Below are 19,863 nucleotides of genomic sequence, written 5' to 3' on the forward strand. Positions count from 1 at the left end.
GAACGAAGATTTTCCCGATGTGAAGTGCGGCTGTAGTGTCTTCTGTCTCGTGACTGAGTAGGCCTGTGGGTCTGGACTTGTCTCTAATTAAAAAATTGAAGAGGCATTCACTGGTGTATCTCTGTGGACACAGATATAATGTTTGGGGGACTGCCAGGCTTTTGAGGGAGTGAGTGAGTTGACACCAACCTCATTTTTGAAGGGCCAGGACTAACCAAGACGTGCCAAACTAGTAAATTTTCTTTAAGTTGAATAGAACGCGGAACCAAGTCTGTCTGTAGACTAGCATTTGCATATGATACAAAACTACAGAAATAGAACGAAGAAAAACAGAGCCAGATGGTTTTTTCCGTCCTTTACCTGACATTGCCGGAGTTTCATTGGATAATACTTTAATTTGATGCTTTAGAATTCATTAACTGATGTGCCTTTTCTTTTCTTTTTAATGGAGGTGGCTTGATTACCACCATTATTTGTAGGGTTCTGTTGCGAATGAAGGGAGTTCGTATGGGCTTCCCACATGTACATCTCAGCGTGCATTAGAGTATTATACTTGTTATGAATACAAGGTTGGGATGTACTGTGGGGAGCGCTCTCTCTCTGTAGCGAAGCCCAAGCCAATTGCTCTTGAGGTGCAGTCATTCTAAGGCTATTTATTTGGAGTTATATTCTGCTAAAAGTCCCCTTTCCAAGGGTTCCTTTTGGCTGATTCCTTTCTTGTTTCAATATAAGACTCGTACCTTTGTACAATAAATGTCATGTTTGGCACTATTGTGGAAATGTTAAAAATTGATGCCAGAGCCACATCAATATCTCAGAAACCGGTGATGAAATTTTTCAAAAATCATTGAATAATAAATCTCTGAAATCGGGCCTGGACGAGGAATTCCAAACATCACCAAAATCGGTGAAGAGGAATGGACAATGATGTCAAACATCACCAAAATTGTAGGTCTGATTTGCAATTCTCGATTAGCATAAATAGCTTAGGATTCAACACGAAGGGAGACTAAAGCCGGCTTGTATACAATGTTAGTGTTCTTTGGTTGATCGATCATCTGATCTGGGAAAACTTCTCAGCACCCCTCTCCTCACTTATTACGCTACGTGGGAAAGAAGTGAGCGGACCTCGAGCCCCATCTTTCTGGGTTTGGAAATCTGAGGTTCTACTTGCTGCTAAGGTGCCTTTTCCTTCAAAACACATATTCCAAGAAAACGAATGACTTGATAAAACTTTTCGATCCGAAATTCCTTCCTTTAAAGCTTACTGATTGAGGCCTCTCTTCGTTTGATGCGCTTTGACTTTGGTTGAGAGGTAATCAAAGCCTTGAGGCAAGCGATGCTGGTGGCTTTTCTTCGCCTGTAAAAGCAGGATTCTGAAAGTTTAATCTTCTGATGGGCGGGTTTGAATTGGGAAGGGAGGCCCTCACTCCTCAGTTGTTCATCCTTGCACGAATAACTAAGGTTCCAGCAATCCCTTGCTGGACGTCACGGCCAAACCTAATTGCATGGCGTAGACAATATACCACGTTATGTGAGCAGTGATCAGCCCTTTAGAGTGGTTAAAAAAAACTTTTTTTTTTTTTTTTAATGTGGAAAGCAAGAGAATTTTCAATACTTGGGACAAGGATCTGTTTATTATGTAAAGCCAAGGTAATATTATATATTATATGTATATACCTTGTTTGGTTGGTTGTTTTTGTGAAAAAAAAAGATTATTTTTCTTGATTAAACAACAAGGCCTCGGTGATTTTTAATTTTCTTTTCAAAAAGTTTACCCAATCCAATCCGAAAAGACAAGATTAGGATCTCATATTTAATGACCTAAATTTGGCATCATAGTTGAAATCCTTGATTGTAAATAAAAAAATAAGGATGACGCCATAAACTGTCACCAATCTCCATCTCAGAATAAATGAATAAATAAATAAAAAAATAAAAATGGAAAAGAAAAGATTCTCATAAGTAAACTCTTACATGTAGAGTCATGGAACTGGTGCCATCTGATTTATCTTTTGCTGACCAATTTATTCAAAATCAAACATTATACTATGATAGGGTAAGTAAAGAAGTCCATTGGATCATTTAAATAGTTGCAAATATATATATATATATATTAGTGCACAAGGACCTAGCACTGATCTGATCTACCCTCATGTCCATACATTTATGTTAGGTCAGGTGGGTCCCTCATCTGCACAGATTGATGGTGTTTTTGATCACTTGAAAAACAGCCACTTATTAAATAAAAAGAAAGCGACTTCACTTCAGTCTTGAGAGTTGAGATCAATATCAAAAGGATTCAAGTCCCCTTCAGAGTTCAGACCTTACCATGCATAGATTGCACTGTGCTTGAGTGAGTACTGAGTACAGCTACAACCAGCTGGGAAAAGCATGTGGAATAGATATAAATGTACAATGAACTCATCCACTCATCACACACCACAACAATTTCTCATAACTATTTTGTTTATTTCAGTATTTCTTTTAATTTATTATTATTATTATTTTCAACTTGTTCAGTGTTGTCTTTTTTGGGCCTTTTTTATTTTTTTTGTTTGAAGTATAAACTGCTTTTGCACTGGTTTGAGCTGGACCATATTTTTCATTTGTGATAGGCTGGTAGCTAGTAGCTAAGGGTCGACCTCCATTTGTCAAAACCAAAAGACGTCCTTTTCCTTTGTCAGAACTGGGAATCTGGGGCAGTAGGACCCGCGCCACCCTTAAAAGGCCTGGTGCCTCGTACTACTACGTCCCGTGTTCAGAGGATCTGGCTCCATGGATTCCAGCTTGATATAATATTAACAGCGACATAAATCAGCTTCAACCCATTATTTCGTTTTCTTGTTTCATTAATTTGGACGGTAGAGAAAAAAAGGTTTCATTTAAAAAATAGCTAACCGGAGTGAGGTTAGATTGGTGGAAGCATGACTCCTCTTACACTGACCCGAGATCCTGCCAAGTTGTTCGCAGTTCGGTCTAGCAGGGTGGTCTCGAGGTCAATGAAGTGTCCGAAGTGTTCTGCGTATGTGGTGTCGATGTGTCACTCTGCATGGTTAGTCTGACGAGAGAGTAGTTTTAATCCGAGGTGATTTGGTTCGATTTTCATTCTCGTTTGTGGTCCGAACGATGGCTTGGGATCAGGTTGGTTCGGTTGGTCCAGCCTAGGCACAAGGTAGCATACCAGGGACGTGCGGATGCTACACAACCATTAGGTCACACAAATGCAAAAAAATGCACTAAACTGATTTTGCCTCGGAATATGAATCGTCACACCCTTGTGATCCGTCTATAAATAGGACCCTTAGGGGCCATTTCTCTTGTCCCTATCTTTGGAGTTCTGGTGAGATCGCAGAGCTTGGCGTTGTCGGAGTGATCGTTGTTGTCAGCAAGGTCGGTTTATTTGTCCTAGGTGAGTAATCTCCCTTAGTTCTATTTCATTCATAATGTTTGATAGTGAGTTCGAGGAAGAGAGGAGTCCGTCCTTCTAGGTTGAGGAAGGGACCTTGGCTCAAGACTAACGAGGTTCTCACAAAAGGGCCTCGTCTTCTTGTAGGGCTAAAGCACCGAACTAGTTTGGTCCCATCGAGCTCTTTGCCGAGAACATCTACGTGCTTGTAGCTTGATATAAGATTCTGATCAATTCAAATATTCCCTTCCCCTTGGGCAGTACCCGTGGGAGCACGAAGAAGATGAGGTCGTTGTCTTCAAGGAGGCCTTGAAAGCAGGTCTTCGGTTCGCCCTTCATCCATTTATCCCCAAGGTGCCAAACTATTATAACATTAGCTTAGATCAGCTTCATCCCAACTCCATTTGGACCTTGGTCAGCACCATCTCCTTTTGTCACCATGTCGGCTTCCCCCTAGATGTTAAGACCTTCGCCGATATATGCTATGTAAAGAAAAACCCCTCCAGTACTCATGGGATGTACAATTATTACTTGTCTTACCGCCTTGGGTGTTAGCTGCTGAACGACTTCCTCTCCAAAGTACCGACCTAGAAGAGGAAGTATTTCTTCCTTGACCAAAGTAGTAGATTGTCGTTCTTGACAACCCAATTTGTGTTATGGTCCTTGCTCGACTATGCTACTTCTCTTAGCTGGTTGGTAGTTGGGCTTCGATCATTCATCTTGATGAATTGCTTCAAATAACCTTGATGGGTCAACTCCTCAATTTCATCCTTGAGGTTGCGACAGTTCTCAATGTTGTGGCCGATGTCTGGATGAAAGTGATAGTATTTGTTTGGGTTTCTGTTGGTGGGGTCTCCTTTCATCTGAGGTGGCCATTTGACATACTCGTCCATCTTAATCTGCATCAGAATTTCCCCCCTCTTCGCGTTTAGTGTAGTACAGTTACGATTTTGGACGAGGGAGTGCGAGAACATCGACCTGAGGACCTGCTTCTTCTCTGCGGTGACCTATTGTGATGGCTACGGGGGGGACTTGTTGCGCCTTGGTGACTTGCTCTTCCAACATTGTTTGTTTCTCCCTGGCTCGTCTTCTAACCTTCGTAAACTTGGTTGCTTGGTTGAGGAATTCCTCCATAGAGACCCAAAGGGTTCAACTCAACCTCCCAGCACAAGTCCCATATGTTGTTGACCATTGTAATGAGTTGGATGACTGGGTCAAGGTTGGGAATCTGAAGTTGCTCCAAGTTAAATCGTTTGATGTAGTCCCAAAGCTTCTTGTCAGGTCATGGGACGACATTCAATAAACAGGTCATCGATTTTAGGCATCACTTGCTCTCATTGGGAAGTGTGTAGTAAATAGGTCGGACTGGTTCCAACTTTTAATGAAGCTCGCGACCAACCCCAGATACCACATTTAAGTTGTGCCTTGGAATGTGGTCAGGAAGGCCATGCAATGGCTCGCACACTTTGCCCCGTATAACTGTATCAGGGCCTAAAAGTTGTCAAGGTGGTCGAACAGGTTGGTCATCCCATCGTAGGATTCAAGGCTAGGGGCCTTGAAGTCTTTCGGACATGGGGCCATGAGGATCTCAATAGCTAGCAGTGAAGTTCAAGATATTGGTTGTGCTGACAAGGTGCTGATTTGACTCACCTCCTTTTTATCTTCCTATTTCCTTTCCGCCTCCTCGTTGTCATTCAGAGTGAGGCGACTCCTTCTTGCGGCACAACGTGTGTGTTTGCGACGCCTTCTTTGTGACCCCTCGGTCGAGTTTGTGGCCTTAGTCCCTATCGGTGTTGTGGCCCGATTCAATTCCTCGACCAGGACCTGGTTTTGGTCGTCGGAGCGGCAAGGTGGGTCAAGTACAAAGTTCTAATTCTGGTTGCCGCGTCGTTGGTTCTGGTTGTCAACATACTGCCTAGTGGCCTAATATCGCTGGCGTTGTTGTTGTTGCATCCCTGTTAGGGCGGAAAATCGTCATTCCCATGTCCTCATCTGTAGGTTTATCTCGCGGACATACTGCATCAATTCGTTGAATTGGCGCACATCAATTTTGACAAGAACCACTAAGGGCTCGACTGGAGGGAGAGGCACATTCACATTGGGGAGAGGAAAGTTGGGATTTTGCATGATGGGGACACCTAGTAGGGTTAATGGCACGATAAACTACCCAATAGTCACAGAGGGGATCTCGAGGTGCAATGCGGATTGGTCCTGCCCCCCTTGTGGCCGAGTTGTTGTTAATAGGTGTGATGCTTGAAGATGCCATTGAAGATGTACTTGGAAAAGAAAGTGTAAGAATATGACTTTTGTGTAGCATTTTCCACAAATGGTGTCAATTGTTAATTCATGATCTGGTAGCTCTTTGTTGGAGGACAACTCAGATGCCAAACTAAGTAGGTTCCTTGGTCGAGTGGCAAAAAAAAGGAGAAGATCATAATACTAAGCCACTTTACTTAGTTTGGGCACTCTGATATAATTGATGGACTAAATTATTCTCATCAAATGCCATTCAATGAGGGTGATTTTTTATTGGGACCCACTTATCCTTCAAACCTTCAAGTGTGAGGGTCCTAGGGCCCAAGCTGAACCAGGGTCGGCCAAAGCTGAGAAAGGTAAAGCAGTCATCATTTTGGCCTTTGTCTTGTTTTGTTTTGGGGAGATGTAAACCATGTGCAATGTAGTTTCTGTGTTCTATTTCTATGTCAGGGTTTGAATCATCAATTTGTCTCTGTTCTGGTCTTCTGAATCTATATAGCAGCTGACTATGAAAATTTTGTAATTATAGTCAATTGGAACTTGGAGTGTCATGGACCATTTGTGAGGTGGATTCCACTCAAATCAAATTCAATTTGGACGAATTGGATATATCAGTAATTAAGACATTATTGAATTGGACCAGTCCAGATTTAATGGCCCCTTGGTCCATCCGTAATAGACTAATATATTGATTGGGTCGGACTAAATCAATACATGGTTCATTAAAAGTACAGCTGTCAGTGCTAATAGATCAGATTGGATTGAAATCAATTTAAATTAAAATCAATTTGAACAGATAAGATGATAATTGGACTGGTCTAAAATATTCATCAGATTGGATTGGAATTGATCTATTTATAATAAATTTATATCGGACCAAATCTGGTCCAGTTGACACCCTCAACCGGAACCTCTAATCCAATCTTCAATCATGTAGCCTAGTCCAGCTAAATGCTAATGCGTCGTGATTAGGACCTACCCATTTGATTAGAACATTATGCTTAATTGGATGACTGTATGTAATTAATAAACTCAAGTTATTGAAGCCTTTTCCTAATACATTCACTCTACAGTTCACTTTATTAATAAAGTAGAAACAAACACTGTCATTTGTGAATTATGGATCGAATCGAATTCGAATAGAGGTATATCTGAATTTGGATAGGGGTATATCTGAATTCGATTGAATGAGACAGAAATTGAGGTATCCGAATTCTATATATTTCTTCATTTTATAAATCAGCTTCATTCTAACTATGAATTTCTACCAAAAATCCAAAAATACTTCCTTAGATGCTAAATTCTGAATATACATATCTGAGAAAATAAGGTGAATGAAACACTGAAACTGATGTTTTACATGACAACACCCTGGGCTCGAAGTTGCCAGAGTTATTGGATGAGTGCAATGGGTATTGAACAAAGAGAAGCCATGACTCATGAGGCATGGCCAATATTAGTTCCTTGTTGAATTAAGCTTTTACTTTTAGGCAGTGTTTGGACTGACTAAGGACCCCACCTTCAACCTCCTTTAGTCTCAGTAAAATGAAAGGAGATTTACAGAACAACTTTTCGTGTTGTGGTTGTCAATGGCACATGGAAATGCCTGAGGAGGACGAAATGCTCACAGAGAGAGAAAGCCTAATTGCGCAGTAGAGTACAGATGGGCAAGATGCTGCTTTCTGGTGCAATGGAGACCCTCGTGAACCTGTGAGAGGCTGTGAGTGAATGGTTAAAATTTAAAACCCCTGCTTTGGTCAAGTGGGTATCTTTGATTTTGACATCCAGCCATCATCTTTGGATCGTATGGATGCTCAGTCAACACATCATGGGTTTGGGTTGGCAAAACCCGTTTAAGACTTGACCCATTTATGGTTTCTAATTAAATCTCAAAGAAAATTTATTTTATTTTATTTTTTTATTTTATTGGGTTACATTTTACAAAACATATTTTCATTTTTAATAAGGTGTACTTTGATGTGGAGGAATCATGGGTCGGTTGGTTTGGTTGTTGGGTGTTTGGCCAATTGAATCTATCTGGTTAAGTTGGGGAATTGGTCACTCAAAATTGAAGACCATTAGTGGAAATTTATCAATTCGAGTTGTATTGATTTGGGTCAGTTTTTGGTTTGGTCGATCAGTTTAAAAGATTTAAACAGAAAAAAAAATTAACTTTTAAAACTTACAATAGTATTATTAAAAATTTAAGCTTACAATATAAAATATTTTAAACTAGAAAATATATAAAATTTCCCACTTTCCTATATTAAAAGATTTATATTTAATACACACGCACACACACACACACACACACACATATATATATAAGCCAACAAAAAATATTAAAAAACCAACCAACTCAAGTTGAGTTGGATCGGGCTGATTGGTTTAATTGGTTTCATACTTCATTGGTTTGACGAATATTATTGGTCCATGTCTTTTACTACATATGTATAGATGCACTATAGAGTATATATTTGGGTACACATTAAATCCAAATCTCAACCAATTAATTAAAGAATTCTTATGGAATTACATTTTACAAAATATGTTTTCACATTTAACAAGGAATACTTCTAAGTATGGCAAAATGTGAATAAAAAATATCATCAAGCCCCATCTAGGTGTCTATATATTATTGTAAGTTACAACAGATGCACCATACATTTTGCCTCCTTGAAATTTTATGAATTAAACTTGAAAGTTGAAACTATGTTAACTTATCATGAAACTTCAATGAATATAGAGATGCCTAGAAAGCTTCCATAATATATGATAGTGAAATTGAAGAATCTTGACAATAATCTTTACTAAAAACAAGGGTTCTATTATTCATTTTTTTGGATTCATTTTTTTGGGATGAATCGTTTTGGCTCGATTCTATAGGATCACTACAGGTTAGGTTTGGGTTGAGATGAACCTATTAGGGGTACAAATGGATGCGATCCGATATATATTATATATTTATAAATATATATATATATATTATTTATTTATATTATATTTTTATAAATTTGTTATATTATTTATTTTTTATAAAAAATATGTATATATATATGATGAAAATAATTAAAAAATATTTGTATTTTACTTTTTTAATTAATATACATTTTAATTTTCTTTCAATAGTTTATTAATTTTTAAAGAAAAAAAGTCGATTCGGATAAGATATGAAGGTCTGACTTACCAGTAGGATTCGAATTCAAATCGACCGGATCGGATCGGATTTGACATAAACAATATCGAATCTGACTTACCATGATTCAAATCCGATTTGATCCGTTTGCAACCCTATAATCCACACTCAACCAGTTAAGGGGCTATTGGCATCCCTAACTGTTTGGGTCATGGTTGAGTTGACTTTGGACGCCGCATAGCTACCCAGTCACCTTAGCCACATTGACATTGCTCTGCCATTTTCGTGGCATACACCGACTCCGTGACCATGACCGTGCTGCGCTACTTCCGTAGCCCCCACTTTATCCTCCTAGCCACATCGACTCCACGCCATGTTAATAAGCACAACCAAGAAAAAGGAGAGGATGATGATAACCCCATTGGGAATTAGGACTCTATCCCGAAGACCTCAGCGGTTAATCTCATCCCAGCAGCCCCAGAAGCCTAATCCGATCAGGATACGGATCTTCGGCTATAAAAATGTATCTCCCGCTCAAGGTAAGGGATTCTATCCTCTAGCACCCATATTGTGACTTTGCTCGGATCAACATTGTTCTCTAATTGCTCGGCCTGATCGCCTTGAGTGTTAGAGTATTTACTCGGGGACAATCCCTCGGGCTTCTGAGATCTCTCTTAATTGTAAACCTTGGAGCGCGGCTTCATCCTTCCACCTTAGCTCCGCCCTATTGATGAGGATTATCTGATTGTAACATCAATTTGTGCACCACCTCGAATCAAACAACATCACTAATCACTAACCATGTCTTATTTTAAGATTAAGTATGATCTCATTTGTCAGTTTTCACCAACATAGAAAGCAAAGAGTGGGGATGATGGATGAAATGTTTGTACACGACGGATGTGGCATTTTACAACTAAAGAAACCTTTGTTTCGTCATTTACAATAATAGATTCTTCTACAAGCAAACATACAACACCGATACAAAAAAATCAAATCCACACGCACAAATCACCACACTTTCTTCCAACTAATAGTAGCCACAAACTTTCATGTGGTCAGAGAGAGAGAGAGAGAGAGGTTCAAAGTATTGATACATACAAATTTGTGCCTAGCACAAATAAGTCGGGGGTAGGTCTTAGGACTGTCTACCCCATGAAATGGGTCAAAAGGCCCTGCATTTAGTGTTTTGGATCTCCACCAATGTGTATTGAGGTATTGTGTTGAAATCTTGAATTCTGATATGGAGTTCTGAGTGAAGAACGGTCTTGTGGATCTGTTTGTTTTATAAGAAAAAATGGTATTCTAAAGCCAAGTTTAAGAGTATTTATTTGAAAAATAAGTGTTTATTTTAATAAGTACTTACAAATGTTTGGTGAAAAAGTATTTATTTTAAGTATTTTTTAAATAAGTCTAAAACTTGGACTTTTTAAGTAAGTATTTGCTTTTAAAATAAACACTTATTTTAGACTTATTTCTCAAATATAAATAATGAAATAAATATTTATTGATATGATTCCAACCCAAAATAAATACTTATTCAAATAAACACTCACAAACTTAACCTTTACTTTCAATTAATTAAGCTATCATTAATCAAAGTGATATTAGAACTATATAAGCCACTAGTAGCAGTAAACCATCATTCATTCATGAATGGTTGAAGGAAGAAGTTGGGATTCATTTCTTCCGGACAACAAACATAATCATCAAAGTGGGCATTTCACTATGAAACTGAGGCCTATCATAAAAGTGGGACCCGTTATATATGAGATGTCCGGTGTATGATGGTGTTGGAATGTATTTTATTGATAGGTGATTCGGATTTTGATTCTTCTTATCGAAAGAAAGAATTTCGGGCATGCTACTGACATGGACTGTGAGATTGGATTCCACAAAAAAATATTTTAGTGTTGACTAAAAATATAAAAATGAAGGGAAATTTATGTTATTTTTTTTATTGTTTAATTTTTCCATTACCTCCATTATGATTCACTATCCCCTTTGAATTTTTCCCTTGGATTTTTAATCCTTTAAAAAACCATAATTCTTTAAATTTTTGAAAAGTAAAAAACAAGGGCAAAGGGATATGTATAGAGAGAAAGAGAGAGATTATCCAATGCGGATCTTCTTTTGAAGTGTCACCAGAGTCACCACATGAACCCATTGAGGGAGAGTCCTTGCAAATTGAGCAACCCTCCTATGATGATAAACACTAAGGAAAGCTTTAGAAAATGACAAATGAAGTCATAGATACTTTGATTATTAAACAATCCTAAATCCCATTTATTAATCAAAACACCCCTGATTTGATATTTGTCTTTTTATAATTTGGAGCAGTTTATGATCAATGGCCCCCATATGATGAACATAATTTCTTCCCGACATAAACCAACTCACTCTGTTTTGTTTTTGTTGTTTCTTTTGTCTTCTAGAGTTTAATGGTCACGGGGTGGGCTAGGGGTTGGCATGGGCAGATGGGTTTTCTTTTCATTTGGACCCCAACCTGTATTTGTGGCATCAACCCTCACAGAATTTGTCTTTATTTCTCAGATTGGCCCAATGTTTTGTGAAGATAAATAATAAATACTTGGAGAAAAGAATGTGAAGAATTCAGGGTCTGTTTGGTTTTCAGTCGAAATCGGAATTGGAATGGCCTATTCCCATAATCTATTTAGTTCAGACATAAATGAGAATGAGAATTAAAATTAATAGAAATAAAATTTTATTCTCAAGGGAGGGGCAGAGAATAGTCATTCCCTCAAATGGGGGAATGCTATTCCAGCAGAAGTGGAAATAGGATTTTGATTCTGTTCAACCAAACAGTTAGAACTGGAATAGCCCATTCCAATTCCGATTTCAAACCCCATTCTTGCGAACCAAACGGGGCCTCAGTAAACTATTGATATGATCATTAATTGTCATTTCATTAGTTGATTAATCAAAGTTTGGCTTCCATCTTCAATCAATGAGCCCAACTTCAAGATTTGCAACTTTTCCCCTCTTTCCATCCTTTTTGGCTGTGTTTAGTTTGAAATAAAAGGTAGGAAAGAAAAAAGAAGAAGAAGAAGAAGAAAAGCATAGCAATCAGATGAAGGCACCTATTCAATTCGAGTCTTTTGTTTTTAATTCTTTGTAACGTTGCAAATGGATTGAATTCGAATTAAGTTTAGTTAGAAAAAAAAAAATCCATCCATGAATATTTTGGATTGGAACTGAGTTGGATTCAGGTGCAAGAATTGATTAGAATAATATTATATAATATAAGTCAAAGGTTGCGAATGGATCCGAATATTCAAATTCGATATGCTAGATCAAAATATATTTAATCTATTGATATTTGGTTCTAAATTGAATATTATCCATCACATTGATTAGACTCCGACCAAAATTGGGTATTGTATATAGTAAATAAATTGGACTAAAAATGATCAAAATGTTATATATTATCAATAAGACGAGAAAATGACATTTATATTGAGCTCCATGAGTCTTGTTTATCATTGTTTAATGTCATATTTATTGTTAAATTATGGATATTTATATAAATATAAATAATTGTATTCTAATATTGGGAATTGGGATGAATATATATGTTCCAATAAAATTATAGACCAAATTCAGGTTGCCTTAATCAGATCGGATTCAGAAAAGTGGATACCATTTACAGCCCTAAGGTTTATGCCCAATACGATAAAAATGGGTGGATCCAATTCATATTTTATTGCAGATGAGGAAACTTTGATCACCACTGAAGAGAGCTTATAATATTTATGATAATATATAAGGAATCACCTTTGAGATGTTCTAAGTGGAAAAGGGGATGTATCTAAATATAGGGGTGGATTCAAGTTGAATTGAGCTGAATATTTGGTTATTTGAATTTGACTTGCTGAAATTGTATTAGGCTTGAGCTCGGTTCGAGTTCGGCTCGGTTCAAAACTCGTAAGTTCGAGTTTGACTGCAAGTTAAGTTTTTTTTTTTTTTTAATATACATATAAAAATATATATTTTATTTTACATACAAAAAAATAAGAATTATAAAAATTATTTACTATTATACATAAGAAATAAAAATATTATTATATAAATTATTTATTATATATATATGTATGTATGTATTCATGTATGTATATATGTATGTAATAAAAATTTATTTATTTATTATACTAGGCTTGTGAGCCTCACGAGCCGAGTTTCATTGGGCTCGAGCTTGGCTCGAAACTTGGTTTAAATTGAGCTCGAATAGCTCGTGAGAAACTTGGCTCATGGTCACCCCTATCCAAATACCCAACTATTTTTGTTGTGTTATGAACTAATTAACTAAGGTGGTATTTGGTACGACACATCTTTCAATTTGTAAAAAGTTCAAAAGACTAAAAATATGGTATTTTTTTGGGAGAATGACAACCCACCTCAAAATTCTTAGCCCCATTGTATAGGTGGGATAAATCTTGACCTTGGATTGATGCCAAATCCACAGGAAGGATGCGGTTTATGGGGGAGCTACTAATAGACTATGGGGGCTGTAATTTTTGTACTTCTCCGTATTTTTTTTGTACTTCTCCATTTTTTTGGAAAAGAACAGACAAGCCCAATTCAGATTTCTGATTTCCACTGCAGAGATATAAACATTCAAAAGGTCAAAAATCCAAACTCTATGCAGCCATACCTGCCCCTAAATTGACATCAATTCCGAGCTGACATACCCCAAATATACTTTGAACCTACAAATTCTGACCTTGGGCTGAACCATCCTTCTCCCCCCTTTTTTTTTTTTTCATTTGGTATTGAAAGACCCATAGATGAATGTGCGAAAAGACAGAAAAGGCCAAAAATCGGAAAACTTTTGGTCATTCCGTGTTGAAAAATAGTCTTATCAACTATTTTTAACATCCCGATAGACCATAACTTGAACCAAACAATCTTAAATTACAAAGTCAAGACCCCAAAAGCTCAATGGTCTTCTTGTCCATTTGGACTATTGAAAGATCTACCTAAAAGACAGGCCAAACATATCCTTAAACTAATTCACTAGTTGAAGCTAAGGACTTAGCCCCTAGACCCTCCATAATAATTATTGAAAAAATAAGTAACTAGCATTCTAATAAATTAAATTTAAAAATTTCAACAATAGTAATTTAATCTCCAATAATTATTGAAAATTTTTTATTAAATAACTAAACAAAATAAATTTATACATACTTATTGAAAATGCATTTTTCACAAAAGACAAAAAATATTAATTTTAGTATATATAATTATATAATAAATATAGATTAATAGTTTAAAATTATTAATACTAAATATTATTTTTTTGAAAGTTATTTTCTCAAATTATTACTTGATATAAGTGAAATTAATTATTTACAATATTATGTAAAGATATTAAATTACTATTAATTTCAATATTATGTTATATTTATTTATCTACTTTTTAGCTTTTTTTTTAATTTATTACACAATTTATTTATTTTAACTATTTAAAATCTAGTTATGTTAAATATTTTGTTATTTAAAATATTTAGTTATTTAAATACTTAAATAATATGTAAAATATTTAAGTTTTAAATTATTAATTGTTTATTGAATTTAATTATCCATAAAATCATAATTTATACTATGATTACATAATTTCATTATTAAATTTGTATTATATAAAATTATTATTAATTTAAATATTTTGTTATAATTATTTTTCTTCTTTGAAGATTTTTTTTTAAATTTATTACATAATTTCGTTATTTTAACTATTTAAAATCTAGTTATGATAAATATTTAGGTTTTTTAAATATTTAAATAATCTATAAATTATTTAAATTTTTTTATTATTTAAAATTTATTTATTTAAAGCTATTACATATTATTAATTATTTAAAAAACATTTAAATTTATAATTTAGAAAAACATAATTTAAATTGTTATTAAATAATTTCATGATATATTTTGTTAGAATATTTAAATAATTCTTAAATTTTTTAATCCAAAATTTCTTTAGATAGATATAAATAAAAAGTAGGGGAGAGGATAAATAGGAATTAGAGATAATTTAGGAGAGAAACTCTATACTAAATTAGAGATAATTTTGGAGATAAATAGGAATTAGAGATAATTTTGGAGATAAATAGGAATTAGAGATAATTTTAGAGAAAGTGGGAGATAGTGGGGAAGGTAGTTTAGAAGCAATTTTAGGAGAAGACATTATTTAGGTTATTAAGAAAGTGCTTCTCATTGGTTGTTTAAAAAATGACATGGAATTAAAAAAATAAAATTAAAAAAAAAGATAAATAGTTTCTCTCAAAGGAAAGATATGCTGACATGGCCGAATCGGTTTTAATATATATATATATATATATATATATATATATATAGATAAATAGATAGATAGATAGATAGATAATCCTCACCCATCATAACCGCTTTGGCAATTGTTTTTTAGGTCAAAAGTTTGATTATCCGTTAGAAAAATCAGCTCGTGATATTTTAATTTTAAAAATAAAAAATGGTTAAAAAATCGTTGTTTCGGCCGAATGAATCAATAAGTACCTCTAGGCTCTAAGTAACTACAGTTTTAAATTAAAACCGAGCTATAATCTTTTTTTTTAATAAATTAATAAAATGCTTTTTAGTTTTATATAATATTGAGAAGAAAATGGAAGAGAAGATAAGCAGTGGGAGTGGGAGGGGGTGAGGCAGGTTGGTGGTCGTTGAGAATCTTGGGGGACGAAAAAAACCTAACGTATGGGTTGAACCGTACACGTGGCAGTTACTTGCATTGCACACACACGCAATGATTGGGCATTTGGTGACCCACGTCAGCAAACCCGTACGGTAGCATCTCTAGTGGTCCCCATTCCTACGTGGCCCATATGTTCATTTCTTTTCTTTTCTTATTTTTCAAATTTTTTTCTCTCAATAAGTAAATGGATTAATCCTAAATGTAGAATAGAATCATAATAAATTCCTTGTAAAGTAGGGAGTGGTGCTTCCCGCTCCCGGTTTTTTCTCCTTGTCCAATCATTGGAGAATCCTGGATTCATTTGACGGCATGAAATGGCCGATCTCTAGCGTCAACCATCTCGACCGTCCGATGTGCATCTATAGAAGCCCAAACCACTGCGCCTATAAATAGAGCAAGCCGACGAGCTGTCAACTGATTTTTGAGAGAGGGAAGGAGGAGAGAGAGATAGTTTGCAGAGACGATGAAATATAGAGAGAGAGGGAGGGAGCGAGGAAGAGAAAACTAGGGTTTTGATCTCTGCAACTATATTCTTTTTTGGTAAGTTTTACGTGTTTCTTTCTTTTGTTTTTTTTTTTTTTTTTCTTTCCGGTGACTTCGAGGAGGAGATCACAGTTTGGTCTTGGAGAAGGTCTCGGTTAGTCTCGATTTCGGCTGGAACATCGTGAGGTTCCGGTCATTTTTTCGCTTCCATGATCTATCCGTCTTCCTGTCTCGTTCGAGGCTTCTGGGAAGTAGGGGACTGGGGGGGTTCTGATTCCTGGATTGGAACAGTTTTGGGGAAGGGGTTGATTTGACGACTATTCGTTGATTTTTAAACGTTCCTCTTTTGAGAAAGGAAAACGTGAAAGTTCGAAGTTTTTTATTATATTTTCGAGTTTGGTTCAAGGAATTTAGGGTTGGTTTGTAAAGCGGAATCCAAGAATTAGGGCATGTATCGTTATCTCGGTTATATTGAGGGAATATTCGTATTTGAGCTCTGTGGATAATCTCGGTTTCGTTTTGGTTTCTTGCTTTATTTCTGTTTGATTTTTTAGCTTTTAAGGAAAATTCTATTTATGGTAAAGTTGCGTTTACCTGTTTTAAGAAAAAGTGGGTGTTTTCTTAACTGTAATAGGTTGGATTTATAGATTCTTTGGGCAGGAATTTTTCTTGGGGTTTGTAAGAATCTTAAGAAACTCCTATTTATTTCATATGTGATGATTCCATTACCTCCCTTTTTCTTTTTCGTCTGAAATTTTCTTCTGGTTAATGCTTTTTTGCTGCTTATGTTGAAGCTTAACGGTTATCTTCGTTTTCTCAATCCATCTCGTCTATTCTCGGATTGGTTCATATCATCCCATTTATTCATTAATTGTTTCTGTGGCTTCCAGAAATTACTCTCTCGTTTCTGCCCGTCGGGTTTCAATTCTTTTGAGTTTTGCCCTAAACGTATTGGAAGTTTTTACCTTCTTTACCAACATATCATTGTTCTCGGAATCTTCCCTTCCGAAACGCTTCGTAACTGCATTAGTTTTTTGCTTTCCTTGCCACCCAATCTGTGCTGTAATTTAATTTTACCGGGCGAAAAATGGCTGTTGCCTTCACTCGATTCTCTTGGTGGTTGTGGGGTGGAAAGGATCATGAGCCCACTGTATCTTCTGGTTCTTCTTTGAATTCTTCATCAGATTTCGGTATGCGGGAATCGGAGACTGTGAAATTCCCTTCTGTCAAGGGGGGCAAGATGTCTTCCACTTCGAGAAGGATTAAGCGGAAATGGCACAGTCGGGAAGAACGGAGAATTGACAGGGAATATGACGTGGTTTTGGTTCCACCCGATGGTGGATGTTTGTTGGGGTCTGAATCAGACGATTCGGATTGGTCGATTGGCTGGTTGGAACCTCATGCCCCTGATTTCCTGAGTGACGATGAGGCAGAGAACAGTTTTGCTGTCCTTGTTCCATGCTACGGACGTGGTCGTAGGGAGGTGGTGGACAATTCAAAGAATCAGATTTTGGGTGCTCTCGGAAACCTTCCAAATGGGTATTCTGCTGGTAAGAGAAGAGTTCTTCCATTTGGAATTTTTGTCTCTTTTCCCTCTTATTTTTATACAAATTTTTGCACGATTTTCAATAGTTTTCATATTCTTGTTGCACTGTAGTCTTTACTTCTGTACACACTGAAAATTTCCTGCTTTCTACCAAAAAAATAAAAGAAACTTTCCTTCTTATTATTTTCAGTTTTTCTGATGTATGGAATAGCGCAGATTTGATGTTTTGGACTACACTTGGTTAAATATATACTTTTTGACTTTAAGCCACTGGAACTGCTCTCTTGGATAAGTGAGTTTGGCCGGCCTTGTACTGTCAAGTCTGGTGAATATTCACTCTTTATGCCTTTGTCTGTGCATGCAAACGTACTTCATTCTGAATCCCTGGTTATCTTAGGCTTCCTTCAACTCCTCAAGGTTATTAAAGTGTCTGAAGACCTTTGCAGAGTTGTCCATGGGTTATGCAAAGTCGGGGTAAAAGTACATATACTTTGTGATACCGCATTCTTTCATGACGCTTTTTGTTTGTATCTTATTTTTTATTTTTGACTTTCTATTACTTTTCTAGCCTCTGGTCCCAGATTTTAGGCTCTCCTCTTGTACATTGTTCTATTTTGTGTTCGTGAAAGAGGAAAAGGGCATGGGTTAGTTTTTAAAAGATCAGATATATCCAAGTTCTACAAGCACCATCTTTTCCACTGGATTGATTGGGTAGAACTGTAGCAGCAGCTATGTTGATGTTTCTGTTACTCCTCTTATTAAACTCCCATCATGATGCTGTCAGTTGAAGCAAATCACCATCCTTCCCCCCAAAAAATAAAAAATAAATAATAAAATAAATAAAGAGGTAAAATAGCGTGGAAGGGTTTATTGGTTATCTGCTATGCAGGATATTGTTCCCTTTTATGGACCCAGGTAGATCTGGTCAAACCCTCCTTTCATGACTAAAATCTCAAGATTGATGTTTCATTTGTGTCATGATGTTGCATATTTTTGGTGGATTTCTTTTTCATTTTTATTAACCTGCCATTAAGAATTAGATTTTCGGCAACATAAATGACCTAGAGTTGAAAATAACTGAGCCAAAAAAAATACAATAAATAGCTTATTATTTTTTGATCCGGAAACTCTAGCTCTTATTATATATTGTCATTAAAAAGCTTATTGTCTTTCAGCTGCATTGTCTTGAGCTTATCTTTGACCTTTCAGTATGAGAAAAACTAAAATTTGTATTCTTTGCTGAATTCTTTTTATTTTGGTTGATTCACAGATGGCAAAAAATATGTGGAACAATGGCTGTCTTCTCTCCAAAACAACTGAGATTCGGGTCTATGTGATTGCTATCAGATTGGACCCTAAAGAAATGCTGCTGCTACTTCTACCATTTGGTTTGAAGAACTTATCTTGTTTCAGATAAAAAAAACTAAAAATAAAAGGAAAAAAAATTCAGTAAAGAAATGGGGATATAAAGGATGTAAGATTCATCAGCTTCTTGAATAGAATCTTGGAGAATCAACTTCTGTCAAGGCTACTAAACCTAATATCATTTGGTTTCAAAATGAATGCTTATGAGAGCAGAAAAACACGAAAAGAAGGGGCAAAAGAGAGGTTGCTTTCAGGGCTTAAGACCCCCTTGCTTCTTTGATTTAAGGATTACTAAAAACTATGGATTAAGTTAATGTGTTGTGTTCTGGGGTTGTATCTTGCCCTTGCTCTCCTCCTGGAAGTGATTATGATGAAAGATGGAAGGAGGCTTCTATGTCTATTGCAAATTCTTTAATGTAAATAGCATTGCTGTACATATGGAAAGCATATCTATGCTTTTACTTGTAACTACTGTAAATAATACATGACCTATTTTTCTCTGTTTCTCCTTGTTCTCTTGTTCATTTCTATGATGATAGACTTGTCTGTCTTGTGTGTGTGTGTGTTATTTTTTTGTACATATGGATGGATGCTATAGCCAAGGGATGTAGATATGATTGGTGAGTTTTTTTTTTTTTTCAATATATGCTCGGTGACTTAATGTAGGGTATAGAGGTTCTTGGTTGCTTGACAAAATTAATGATACAACAGATAACCAACTAGGTGGACCAGTCCAAGTCTCCAACTTCAGGAACCCATAAATTATGTGATGTTACTGATTGTTGGGTGAACAGTGGTGGTCATGTGGCTTTAGGTTTGGCCTGAGGCCCTGAGTGCCTAACATCTTCCATCCACTATGTCCTGATATGGAGTGATGGTGATGGTGATGTACCGACATATTCATATTGTTGGCAATAATGCAACTGCCG

At 36.1% G+C, this 19,863-nt stretch overlaps 1 protein-coding gene and 1 long non-coding RNA gene across 2 annotated transcripts; one reads left to right on the forward strand and one right to left on the reverse strand.

Moving 5' to 3' along the window:
* Positions 1-709: 709 nt before the first annotated feature.
* Positions 710-2,069, reverse strand: LOC148850671 (uncharacterized). The gene is made up of 2 exons (XR_016099867.1): positions 1,978-2,069; positions 710-1,360 (listed from the first exon to the last, which is right to left on the reverse strand). It is a non-coding gene; the product is annotated as an uncharacterized LOC148850671 (long non-coding RNA).
* Positions 2,070-15,748: 13,679 nt separating this feature from the next.
* LOC148850672 (uncharacterized) lies at positions 15,749-19,438 on the forward strand. Its single transcript, XM_088947705.1, has 3 exons — positions 15,749-16,080; positions 16,914-17,573; positions 18,840-19,438. The coding sequence occupies exons 2-3, from the start codon at positions 17,111-17,113 to the stop codon at positions 18,887-18,889; spliced, it is 513 nt and encodes a 170-aa protein (XP_088803831.1). The 5' UTR covers positions 15,749-16,080; positions 16,914-17,110; the 3' UTR covers positions 18,890-19,438.
* The last annotated feature ends 425 nt before the right edge of the window (positions 19,439-19,863 follow it).

Source organism: Nelumbo lutea, chromosome 5, assembly GCF_056320005.1.
Source record: "Nelumbo lutea isolate HS-2025 chromosome 5, American lotus-T2T, whole genome shotgun sequence".
Lineage (NCBI taxonomy): Eukaryota > Viridiplantae > Streptophyta > Magnoliopsida > Proteales > Nelumbonaceae > Nelumbo > Nelumbo lutea.

Coding starts and splice junctions, on each gene's coding strand:
- LOC148850672 (XM_088947705.1), top strand. CDS start 17,111: ATGGCTGTTGCCTTCACTCGATTCTCTTGGTGGTTGTGGGGTGGAAAG. Junction 17,574..18,839: donor TCCAAATGGGTATTCTGCTG/GTAAGAGAAGAG, acceptor GTTGATTCACAG/ATGGCAAAAAATATGTGGAA.